Source organism: Psammomys obesus, unplaced genomic scaffold (genome assembly GCF_907164565.1).
Source record: "Psammomys obesus unplaced genomic scaffold, mPsaObe1.curated_primary_1811, whole genome shotgun sequence".
NCBI classification, from domain to species: domain Eukaryota; kingdom Metazoa; phylum Chordata; class Mammalia; order Rodentia; family Muridae; genus Psammomys; species Psammomys obesus.
Window position 1 is genome coordinate 333,938 of NW_026586463.1, and position 12,278 is coordinate 346,215.

The 12,278-nt window shown below is 37.3% G+C and overlaps 1 protein-coding gene across 2 annotated transcripts in view; it reads right to left on the minus strand.

The window, feature by feature from the left end:
- Positions 1 to 415: 415 nt before the first annotated feature.
- Positions 416 to 12,278, minus strand: part of Slc30a5 (solute carrier family 30 member 5) — a 32,020-nt gene continuing 20,157 nt past the window's right edge. Inside the window, exons 8-16 of one of the 2 annotated variants that reach the window (XM_055601929.1) lie at positions 11,293 to 11,463; positions 10,543 to 10,831; positions 9,977 to 10,185; positions 9,305 to 9,462; positions 8,213 to 8,342; positions 6,297 to 6,492; positions 3,915 to 4,141; positions 2,471 to 2,599; positions 417 to 2,215 (exon numbers count right to left, since the gene is read on the minus strand). In XM_055601929.1, the coding sequence (XP_055457904.1) occupies positions 2,045 to 2,215; positions 2,471 to 2,599; positions 3,915 to 4,141; positions 6,297 to 6,492; positions 8,213 to 8,342; positions 9,305 to 9,462; positions 9,977 to 10,185; positions 10,543 to 10,831; positions 11,293 to 11,463 (1,680 nt within the window). In that variant the 3' untranslated portion in view covers positions 417 to 2,044. Of the gene's footprint in view, positions 2,216 to 2,470; positions 2,600 to 3,914; positions 4,142 to 6,296; positions 6,493 to 8,212; positions 8,343 to 9,304; positions 9,463 to 9,976; positions 10,186 to 10,542; positions 10,832 to 11,292; positions 11,464 to 12,278 lie in introns of both variants that reach the window. The other variant, XM_055601930.1, reaches the window with a different exon arrangement.

The following is a 12,278-nucleotide window of genomic DNA, read 5'->3' on the forward strand; positions in this document are numbered from 1 at the left end:
CTTCAAACACCTGAAGATGGGGAGACTGTCCTGGATTCTTCAACTTTATTCAGTCCATCGTTTCTTGCAAGCATAACTCCTTTTGTTGCTAATCCTTGTGAAGTAAATTTTATTGGCTTTGTAAGTGAGGGGTAAAAAGATACTAAACCGGGTGTGGTGGTGCACACCTTTAGTCCCAGCACTGGGAGGCAGAGGCAGGTGCATTCAGCAGTCTCCCTATATTCTGCCTGCACTTCCTTCATCTTCAGCTCTCTCACAGCTCATCATTCCCAGCCACATTAATTCAAGTTCTTTTGCTAATTATATTCCTTTTAAGGGAAATGAAAATTTTAACATTGGTATATTTACTGTACCTCACGATCTGAAATGTTTTTTTTATGAATTTGCATTAAAACATTAACATACAATTATTTTCTCATCACTCAAGATTTTAATTTAAAAAACTTTATTTTGCTGGGTGGTAGTATATACCTTTATTCCCAGTACTTGGAAGGCATAGGCAGGCAGATCTCTTGAGTTTCAGGTCAGCGAGGTCTACACAATGAGTTTCAGGATAGCCAGGGCTACATACGTTTGTGTATCACATGCATACAGTGCCAAAAGAGGACATTAGATCCCTGGGAATGTAGTTAAGAGACAACTGTGAGCTTCCATGTAGGATGCTGGCCAGGTCCTTGTACTTTTAACTGCTGAGACATCTCTTCAGCTCCACCACTCAATATTTTAATATGTGCTGAAAATTCTGGACCAAAGCGTGCAAAAAGAAGATAAAGAGCACCAAAGTAACTTGTAAGAAATTTCTAAATACCTTCATATATTAAAACTGGTAAGATAAAATATTTTTTAAAATGTCTGTCATCATGATAGGAAAATATCTATTCTAAATCATCCTATGTATCAAAATTCCTACTGTAATGAAAATATTCAAGTTTGCACTGAACAACATTCTTTGGCCATAAAACTGCATATATCACTCATAATGTCTCTTTAGATTATACATCCAGCTAAAACTGGAAATGATTATGGTAGACAAAACTATAGAAAGTAATTACAGGACATTTCACTTTCATGGCAGCCAAAAGCCATGTACAAATTTCACCTACATCTTGAAAAAACTACTCTGTTATTTATTATATGTGTACATTTCTCCAGAAATCAGAAAAAAAAAAAAGTTATAAGCACATGAGAATGCAATTCTGAAATCAGGTGTGACTGTTGCACACGCAAGGAGGCAAGTGACAGGACGAACAGTCTGTACTGACGGGCAGCACAGTGTCTTGGGAGGCCAGATGCATACAGGAAAACCGGATATTCAGCCTTGGTGTTGAAAGATAATAGGGAGTAACATGATACAACTTAGTGTAAGTTCTTTACTCTAACCAATTATTCATTTGCAAAAACTACCAAAAATAAAATTTATTTAATGGAGTGGTTAAACCTCATAACCCATCAAGAACTATATTATAGTTCTCTATTCTCATTGTTTATCTCAAATCAATGGTTGAAATTTCTCCTGAATTGTTTACATTTCAAGTAGAAATACAACTTTTACTTAATAGACTTAAATTATAACTAGAAACCAGTTTTATATACAGAAAACTCATAAATATAGAATTTTATTCTCATTTTGTTCTTCAGATATGCAAAAAATCGACTAAAAACTTCATCTGGGTTTTTGTAATAAACATGTAAATACATATTTACAGTGGAGATGCTTTCTGATAGAAAGTAAATGCACAGAAGAAATTTTGGTCTTCACCAGAATCCATCATTATGTGTCCATTTCTGAAGATGATGTGATACGATTACATCATATTCAAATTTAAGATTCCTTTCATACACATAATTCAGAGTAACAAAGTTTTCTTATACAATTAATGCTTCATTCTGCATTTCAATTTTCTTTAAAAGAGACTCCTTTACCAAACAGCAGGAAGCTTTTAAAAGTTTAAAAGTTTTTGTACAATTATGTGCAACTTTCATTCTGGTGTGACATTATAAACACAGTCACTCAACCTCCATTGCTCACACCACAGGGTACATCTCACATGATGTAAGTACCATCTTTGCAGTATTTCATGGAGTCCATTTGTTTTGTCATAGCCAGAACGTCGTGAAATCCAGTACTCAGGCCAGACATATGTTGAAAGTATGCCTCCTTTTCCACTTGAATTGTTAAGTTGTTTACTCCAGCATCTTTAAGTATTCCTGTAACCTGTTAGAACATTGAGAAAATTCAACAATTTAGGATACTGTATTTAGTACAAGTTTTCTTTTGAGATAGGATCTTGAGATGCAGCTCAGGCTGGTCTAGCATTCATGAAGCTTTGCCTGCTTCTGCATCTCTGAGTGCTGGGTTAAAGGCAAGTGCCACCATGCCCAGCAAGATTGGTATTTTTAAAGAGTAAATGACTATTAAGCCATATGGGGTGTACAATTCTATACATGAATTATCACAAACAACAATTACCTGCTGTACAATTCTTTGTTCCAGCACATCAGATGTCACCTGTATATGAATTGTTCCTGCTACAATACTGGCAGAATGGCGCCAAAAATGAGGGTCTCGGTATGATATTAATCCTTCAATTTTCTGTATCTGTGAAATAAGGGGGAAGTGGTATAAATGATTTTTATAAAGTCCATAGAGACTATTTGATCTAGAAATCATCATGGTGAGACAGTGAAGTAAAGAGATCAGGATACAGACAGCCTGTAGTGAGTTGATCATGACATACAGAACACGTATCTCCCTCCAAACATTATGTGAGCATAGTTAATGAACTGCAGCTTCCTTTACACTGACAAGCGCGCGTACACACACTATTAAAGAGATGACGGATTTAAGATAGACTTAAAAGATAGCCCTAGTTTTCAACAACAGAGGATTGGTTAAATCATCAACTACAGAAAACTAAATGTAATAAATATATATATTACATTGCCATTAAAATGTATGTTTTTTTCAATATGATATTAAGTAGAAAAAGCTTATCAAACAGTATTTTGCTATTTTAATTTCCAAAGTGTTTTTTTTTTTTTTTTTCTCTTTCTCTTTTATGTGTATGGATGTGTGTCTGGTGTTCACAGAGGCCAGAAGAGGGTGTTGGATCCACTGGAACTGTAATGTAAGCTGGGTGTGGAGGCACACGACTATAGTCCTAGCACTGGGGAAACTGAGGAAGAACTGTTGCAAATCTGAGGCCATCCCAGGTTACACAGTGAGTACCAGGCCAACCAGATATATGTAGCAAGACCCTGTCTCAAAAAAACTTTATAATCATAAAACAGGCTTCTACTAATTATAGTTAATTCTATATTGTTCATTTACTTTGTTCTCAAGCGCTTTTTTTTAAAAATTATTTATTTATTATGTATACAGTGTTCTGCCTGCATGTGTGCCTGTGTACCAGGATAGGCCACCAGATCTCATTATAGATGGTTGTGAGCCACCATGTGGTTGCTGGGAATTGAACTCAGGACCTTTGGAAGAACAGCCTGTGTTCTTAACCTCTGAGCCATCTCTCCAGCCCCCACTTTTTCTTTTTTTAATGATTCATTTATTTTTATTTGATGTGCACAGGTATTTTGCCTATGGGTATGTCTGTGTGAGGGTGCTGGATCCTTGGAACTGGAGTTACAAACAGTTGTGAGCTACCATGTGGTGCTGAGAATTGACCCAGGCCTTCTTAACTGCTGAGCCATTTCTCCAGTCGCCCAGGCTGGCCTTCAACTTTGATCATCTTACAGAACAACTGAGATTACAGGCTTATTCCACTAAGTCTGGCTCTATTTTATGTTCTTAAAGTTAAACTGTATTTCATTAACTTATATGTTGCATAGTACTTGTTAGATCAATTTATTCAACTTTAAGTGCTATTTGTACAGAATAGAGTAAGTAGTGAGGAAATTACCTTTTCTAAAGCAATATGCAGTTCTTTTTCGTATTCAGGTGGTAGTCTCAGAAGTAAAACTTGACAGGCATCTTTAATCAGTGGGATAACACTGAGGAATATTAACACAGCAATAAAAAGAGAACACAGGGGATCGGCAATAAACCATCCAAACTGCTCTATAAGAACTGTGGAAACAATCACACCGATGCTGCCCAGTGTGTCTGCCAAAACATGGAGAAATACACCTACAAATAAAACATTAAGGACATAAGAAATTCAAGTTCATCTAGCTCTTTCACCCAATCTAGCAGTATCGCTGGTGCCTCTTAGTACCAGGCCCTTCAAAATGAGAAAGCATGGTCACTGTCAAGGAACTGAGAGCAGAGAATATGTAAGGGTGTAGGCAACAATGACAACAGTGTGCTAAGCTTAACACAGTATTCTCTGCCTGGGGCTTCCTAAAAGATCATGCTTGAAGCAAGTTTCTTTGCTTTTTTTCCCCTTGCACTCAGAGCCTTGCATGTGTAAGTAACAGCTCTACTACTGAGCTATGTACTAAGCCTCTGACCAATATATATATTTTAATTTTATCTATTGCCAGTCATGGTGGCATACACCTTTAATCCCAGCACTCAGGAAGCAAAGGCAAGGCACATCTCTGAGAGTTCCAGGACAGCCAGAGCTACAGTGAGACTCTATCTTTAAAAAAGCTGTACCACTAGTTAAAAGAATGGGAGTATTTTTCATAATCTTTTCAGAAGGATCTTTTAGAAAATAATGCAATCAAGTTTGTATTTGGAAAAAGCATGTTCTTAAAGGTTACTTCCTACAAAATTTTAAAATAAAATTATTCTTTGAAAAAATATGTATTTATTACTGGGTGTATATGACCTAGGTATGTGGTGGTCAGAAGCTATTTTATGGAACAGGATTCCTCCTTCCACCTTTACATGAGTTACAGGGATTAAGTTTTGGGTTTTGGCCATCAGGCTTGTGTCACTGGTCAGCAAGACCCTTTACCTGATTCACTGTAACAGCTCCCTTGAGCCATGTTTTGACATTACCTAAATTACTAACATTAAACAATTGGTATCAATGACTCAATACCAAAAGAGATGAACATATCTCAATTATTTTTATAGTATAACAAACATTTCTTGTTTTGTCAGTCAGGAAAGTTCATTAATGGTTCACTAAAGTGTTTCCCTTGCAACCAAAATATCCTGCCGTATATATGAAAAGACTATACTTATAGCAGTTTAAACATGGATATTTATGCATATGTGGTAGGCAACTGCTATGTAACTGAAAAACATCTCTAGTTCCTTCATTTCCTTCTTAAATGACTTTACTGGGAAGTGAACACGAGATCTGTCCTCTTGCCTACTTTTCATGGTGTAATACATCATCGTTGCCCACAGGCACAGAGTTTCACAGATTTTCAGAACCACTCATTAATGGGAACATCAGGCCCAACAAGCAGACTGCCCTTACCCCTCTTCCCAGCTACCATTCCATGCTGAGTCTGAGTTTTGTCCTGTGTAAGTGAATCACCAGATAACTGTCTTTCTGTGGTGAACTTTCACTGAGCACCATGCCCTCTAGGTTTATCCACATTGTCACACTTTACAGAGTCCCTCTTCCCTCTTCTTCCCGTGCTGGGAGCCTTGGGCATGCTAGGCAAGCCTTTCACTGAGCTATAATCTTAGCTGTCTTTCAAACATTCCTGAGTAACAACTGTACCAGAATGTTGGCACATGGTTGTGAGGACAATGCTGAGTGCTTGAGAGAACATTCCCAGAAAACAAGAGTCTTGTTGGCCTCAGTTTCTTCCAGACATGGAACTGTTCCTGGAATGAGTCTTCGCACTCCCCCCAGGTGTATGGACAGGAGTGAGTTTAGATTACTCACTATTGCTTGCTGATGTTATTCAATTACATGTCCATACAACCCTTTCTAGGCCTCTATGGAAAAACATGTGTTTGCCACATGCAGCTAGTCCTTGTGATTGTCTACAGCTTGAACTCTTGAGAACTTTACTCCTGTGACCTTTCTTTTTAATTTTTATTTTATATTCACTGGTGTTTGCCTGCATGTATGCCTGTGTGAAGTGTTGGAGCCCTAGAACTGGAGTTACAAGCAGGTGTGAGCTGCTAGGTGGGTACTAGGAATTGAACCATCTCTCCAGTCTCCATGTGACCTTTCTTAACTCTCAGAGTATAAATTGCCTAAGGCTCTGAATAAAGTTGGCTACTGCATGAGACTTAGGTCTGCTTCATTTTCTCAGGTCCCACCACCTGTTGAGCGGTGACACCAGAAAGCCAATGTTTAATAAACACAAGTAAGAGCATCAACTCAGGAGACAGCCGAAAAGCAGCTCAGTACTTCATAAGGACTCACCCCTCATGTTAGCATTCATGCCTCCACCTGTGAATCCGTGGCTGTGACCATGATCACTGTGTCCATGAGAATGGTGGGAATGGCCGTGATCAGATGAGTGACAGTTTCCTTGAGAAGCTCCATGGCCATGGCTATGGGCATGGCTAAAGGCACAGATACCAATAAGGTTTACTATCAGCCCTCCAATGGAAACTGGCTAGCAAAAAGGAGAAAAGAAAAGCTTGAATTTTGAAGCTTGGAAAAAAAAAAGTTGCTATTAGAAGTTAATACACAATTATTATATGTGTTTCTATGTAAGAGTTTAAAAACTACTTATAGTATACCTAAGTTTCCCAACTAAATCTATAATGTTAAAAATGTGACTTGTAAAGTATTCTGGAAGGATCATTTTAACTTTCAAATACCAGAAAAAAATTGGTACAAGAATTTAAGTGACATAGAATGGCAGATCCTGGTGGGGCATGGTGGCACATACCTCTAATCCCAGCCCTTAGGAAGCATAGACAGGTGGACCTCTGTGAATTCTAGGCCAGCCAGGGCTACACAGTGAGACCATGTCTCAAAAACAGACAAACACGCATATACTTGGTTTCAGTTGTACAACTGAACTAAAACTCCAAGCTACTTTCAGTGATTTGAGAACTGTCCTAGAGGGCAGCAGTTCAAGAGCACTGGCTGCTCTTCCAGAGTTTAATTCAGACCAGGGTTGAATTCCCAGGACCTACCTGGTGGCAACCATTTTAATCTCCAGTTCCAGGGGACCTCATGCCCTCTCTGGCCTCCATGGGCACGAGGCATGTTATGTGTTGTATACATACATGCAGGCAAAACATCCATACACATAATTAAAAATTCAAGTGCCAGCATTAAAGAGTTAACGATACAGAACTCAGGGTCTAAAAACACATCTTAGTTGTGGAAGAATGAATTACTAAACAGCAACAATAAGTCAGTGTTGCTAAAAGGAGTCTGCATAAGACACAACAGTGATACTGAGAGGAAGATCCGAGAGACTGTGAAGATTGAGAGACGAGTGGCCTTGAGGGAAAGCATCCCCACAGAAGACACATGCAAGCAACATCTCAAAGCAATCAGAAGGGCAGAGTGAAGGATGGACATGCTATTGCCAAGAAACAACATAAAAAATGGCTAGGGATAGGAAACTAAAAGTTGTTATCATAGCTGTATAATCTATTGGGCAAAACCTGTACAATTTTTATTCTCTGATTTTACCTCTAACATTGTAAAAATGCCTTCAGGTATTTAAAAATACAATTTTGAAAAAAAAATACTAATTATGAGTTTTATAATATAACCTTATATTTGTCTAACACATTTGAGAAAAGAATTAATTTCTAAGAGTCTGCACTAACAATGAACATAGCAATCTCTGTTTATCATTGGGGCATATGCTGTAAGACCTCAATGTGTGCCTGAAGCTCTGGACGGCACCAAACCAGTCCATACAGGACGCTGTGTTTTGTTCTACATATACACACTTATGATAAAGTACAAGTCAGGCACACCAACAACAGTAATAAAATAGAATCATTATAACAATGCAATGTAATAAAGTAGCTAGAGTTCTCTTGACTATCTCTGAAGTGCTGGGATTAAAGGCATGCATCACCATAGCCTGCCTAAAAATGATTTAAAACTTTATATTTATTTAAATTTTTTTTCAAAATTTGTAATTTAATTTGAAAAATTTAAAAATTTTCAAAATAAATACAAAACTGCAGAAGATGAAACAGTGTAAAAGAGAGACAATGTACTAAGAATGGAAGTTTTGTTGATTTAAACAAAGTTAAAACTGCTCTAGATCAATAGCTACAACTTAACCCTCAGTATGGAAGAGCCTTCCTTATGAGTATGAGTAAAAGCTTAAGCAGGAAAAGAAAAAGAAAAAGACTTACTGTCAACATGTTTGTGTCTAGTTCTGGAGGATCGATCAATCTAGCCACTGACTCCATAAACACAAAAAAAGCTATTACTATCAGGAAAAGTCCATTAATTAATCCAGAGAGAATTTCTATCCGGCCATACCTAAAAAACACACAATACTTTTTAGAAAGAAAGACTGACAAGTATTTTAAAAATATAAAGATTATAAACTTATAGTGAGGACACAAGTCCTAGTTTTTCATACTAAATATACAATAATGTAAAAAAAAAAATCAAAACTTAAAAATACTATTCAAAAGTCATTCCAAATATTTTGAAATTTTACATATACAACTTTATGCATCCTTACAAAAAGCCTTGTCTAATTTTTTTTTAACAACTATTTCTCTCTCTATATAAACTTCAGATGTGTCAAGCATATCTCATGGTGCACAAATTTTCTTCTGTACCAAATCTGGTTCATTCACTTTCCAAAATGTAAACAACTGGGTCTGGAGAGATGGCCCAGAAGTTATAAGCACTTGGTGCTTTTGCAGAGAACCCAGGGATCCTGGGGATCTGACTGCCTCTTTTGGCCTCTGTGGATATCAGGCACGCATATGGTATACACACATACATGTAGCCAAACACTCAACATACAAAATAAAACAAAAATCTTAAAACCATACAAAACCACACAAAAATTTCAAAACATAATCAATAAAAGGTGGATTTATTCACATCTTCTAAAATGCTTTTTACACAAAAGAGATTATAACATTTGCTGAATTGTTGGTAATAGTCCCTTTGAATACTTTTAACAAAAAAGAGGTGTGAATGGCCATGAATATTTCATTACAAAAAGAAACATGCTGAACAAAAATGCAAATATTTTTAGGTGGTACTTTTTTTCTCTTTGCCTTTAAACAAATGTGTTAGGGAGAATAATCTTGAGCTGACTGCCATTCAGAATTAATTAAATGTGTACCTGTATTCCCAACCAACTTCAAATGACATAAAACTGAAGATCTGAAATCACCTGTACTGGAAATAACACAATTTTGTTTCTGAAGATGGAATCTGCATTGTATTAAAGAAGTCGAGTGCCCTGATAGTGTACCTACCCATAAGAGAAAATCCGGGTTGCTTTCCATCGACTCATCAAGGCAGCAAAGAGTCCCATCACCAAAGCCGAGCAGTCAAAGAGCATGTGGAAGCCATCTGAGATCAGGCCTAGACTATTGGTCAGCACTCCATAGAACAACTCCACAAAGGTAAAAAGCTAAAGAGGTTTAAAAAATTATGGGAGGAGTATATTGAGAAACACATGGCCACAGAGAATTGTTAGATTTTAATCATAAGAATTTAACTTTTAATTACCCAAACCTTCTTTGATGATGTGCTTAAAATCCTAATGCTGGAAACTGTATTTCATATAGATTATAAGGAACTAAGCTAATCATATATATATCCATTTTGTAAATCAAAAGGCACTGTTTTATATGTCTGTAGGAATCAATAACGAGGCTCTAGAATGTCAGCATCAGCGTTAGGTACTGACATCATATTAAGAGGTAACTCTACCTCTTACAAGCAACTGTAGACAGCATATGGAGCCACTATTTCTACAACAGTGCAAAGACTGTTTGCCTCTTTTGAATAGGAGCTTCACTACTAATTAGAGAAAAATTTTAGCCCATCTTTGTTAGGAATTTGTGCAGCACTAAAATTATACACCCTGTCAAAATAAAAACATTGTGCTTTAAAAAGACAGCACTAATATTTAAAACTCTTACCAGATTCAAGCACAAGAAGTAAAAGATCTGCCTAGAGTCACTCTCCTCAAGAATCTGTTTTAGTGATTCCTTAATAAACCTAGGGATCGACTGAGAGCTATGCTGAAAAGCATCACCCATGAAGTGATAGAGTGGTGTTCCTTCAGGAGAATATCCAATAAGGGTACCTTTCTGTCCTCTCTTAGAGGGAGATGATAGGATGTTGGCCGCTACAAAGAGAAAAAAGGAGAAGATTATACAAGTTTTGAACGGTTAAGCCATCAATTTGGGCACTATCAGCAAGTACTAAAATGCAAGCACTGAAGAATATCTAAACTGAAGGCTTAAACATCAGAAATTGGGGCTGCAGAGATGGCTCAGAGGTTAAGAGCACTAGCTGCTCTTCTAAAGGTCCTGAGTTCAATTCCCAACAACCACATGGTAGCTTATAACCATCAGTTCCCTCTTCTGGCATGCAGGTGCACATGCAGGCAGAACACTGTATGCATAATAAATAAATCTTTAAAAATTTCTTAAACATCAGCAACTATAAAAATAAGTTAATAAAAACAAGGGCAGATGCTTACACAAAATGAAGAACACAGCACTCACTACTACTCCTCCAGACAGGACATGCTCTGTGCTCCCCTGGTGTGCTGCTCTGTTCATAGCCCGGAGCTGGTCTGTTATTGGATGTGTCCAAAAATTTCCAAAAAGGAGAGCACTTATAAAAATGGGAAAGGATCCATAGCGGGCACATTTGGAAACTTCCATTTTGACTGAACAAATGGAATCCATATAGAAATCCAGGATCACGACAAAAAATATAACTGTGGTGAAAGGCATGATGAGAGAAAACCAAGACTCAACTTTACTCTAAAAATGAAAAACACAAACACAACGCGCAATCAGTACTCTATGGAGAAAGTTCAGATTTTATAAGATGTTTCTGTTAATCAATATGATTCACAAAATGTAAGAGTCACAAAAAAAAAAAAAAAAAAAAAAGGATTCACAGCATGTGTCCCAAGTATTCTCCAGGGTACTAACAACAAAACCTCACTCCTGTTAATTTTACAAATACTAAGCAGCCAAAATCTATGAGCTCAAGACCACTAACTGGGTTTTTCCTTTGGGCCATAGGAATATGAAGTATACACAAGTGTAATCATATCTGATTTACATTTTTATAAACAATTAAAATTAACTCCAATTAAAACTAAAGAAAAAGCAAGGATAATTTATGTCATTGTCAACCTCAAATTAAACAATTCTGAACTGAAATTTCTTTCTAATAGTGACTCATTTTGCTTGTTACCAACAACTCTCATTCTTACCTCAGTCGTCACAGAAAGAACAATCACCCACGGGCACAAGAGAAACACAGAAACAAGCTGGGATAAGGCCTGAAGGCGCTTGGCTCCACCGACATCTATAGAGAGTTTTCTAGAAGCTGTGCTAAACCCAACTTTACAACATAAAGCCAGCACCAGCAAAAGTACTCCGCCCTGTGAGTGAGACAAGAAGAGTCATTAAAAACATATGCTAATATATTCAACTTCTTGTAGATTTACATTATTTATTTACAAAATTTTGAGACAAAGCTTCACTATGCGGCTGTAGCTGACTTGGAACTTGTGTAGATCAGCTAGCCTCAAAGTCAAGAGAGCTGTCTGCCTTTCAATGTGCCACCACACCTGGCAGTATTGAGGACTGAACCTAGTACCAAGTACATGCCAGGCAAGCAGAGGAACAGGTCCTCTGCAAGAGCAATAAGCATTCATAAGCACCGAGCTGTATCTTCAGCACCCACTGTTTAATTCTTGATTATATATATGAAGAAATGGAACTGCTCCCCCCTAATATCCTCAACTATTTTACTTGAATGGCAGGGAGTGTTTTAAATTTAGTGATAATTTTATTATTAATTTTACAGTGCTAGGGATTTGATCTGGTTCCTAGCCCACGATAGGCAAACATTTCTACCGCTGAGCTATACACTCTGTCCTTGAAAGGGTTGAGAAGCAACTATACTCTGATAAATTATTTTAGTGTTTTAAAAGTTTTATATGCATGGGTGTTTTGCCTCCATGTATGTCGTGCACCCCCAGCATGCCTGGTACACTGGATTCCCTGGGACTAGAGTAACAGATGGCTGTGACCTGCCATATGGGTGAGAGGGTGAAATGAGTCCTGCGGAAGAGCAGCAAGAGCTCTTAATGGCTGAGCGATCTCTCCAGTACTGAGATAATAAATATATATATTTTTGGACAGTACTGATGATGTAGCCTAGGCTGGCCTTGAACTGGAGATCCTCTTATCT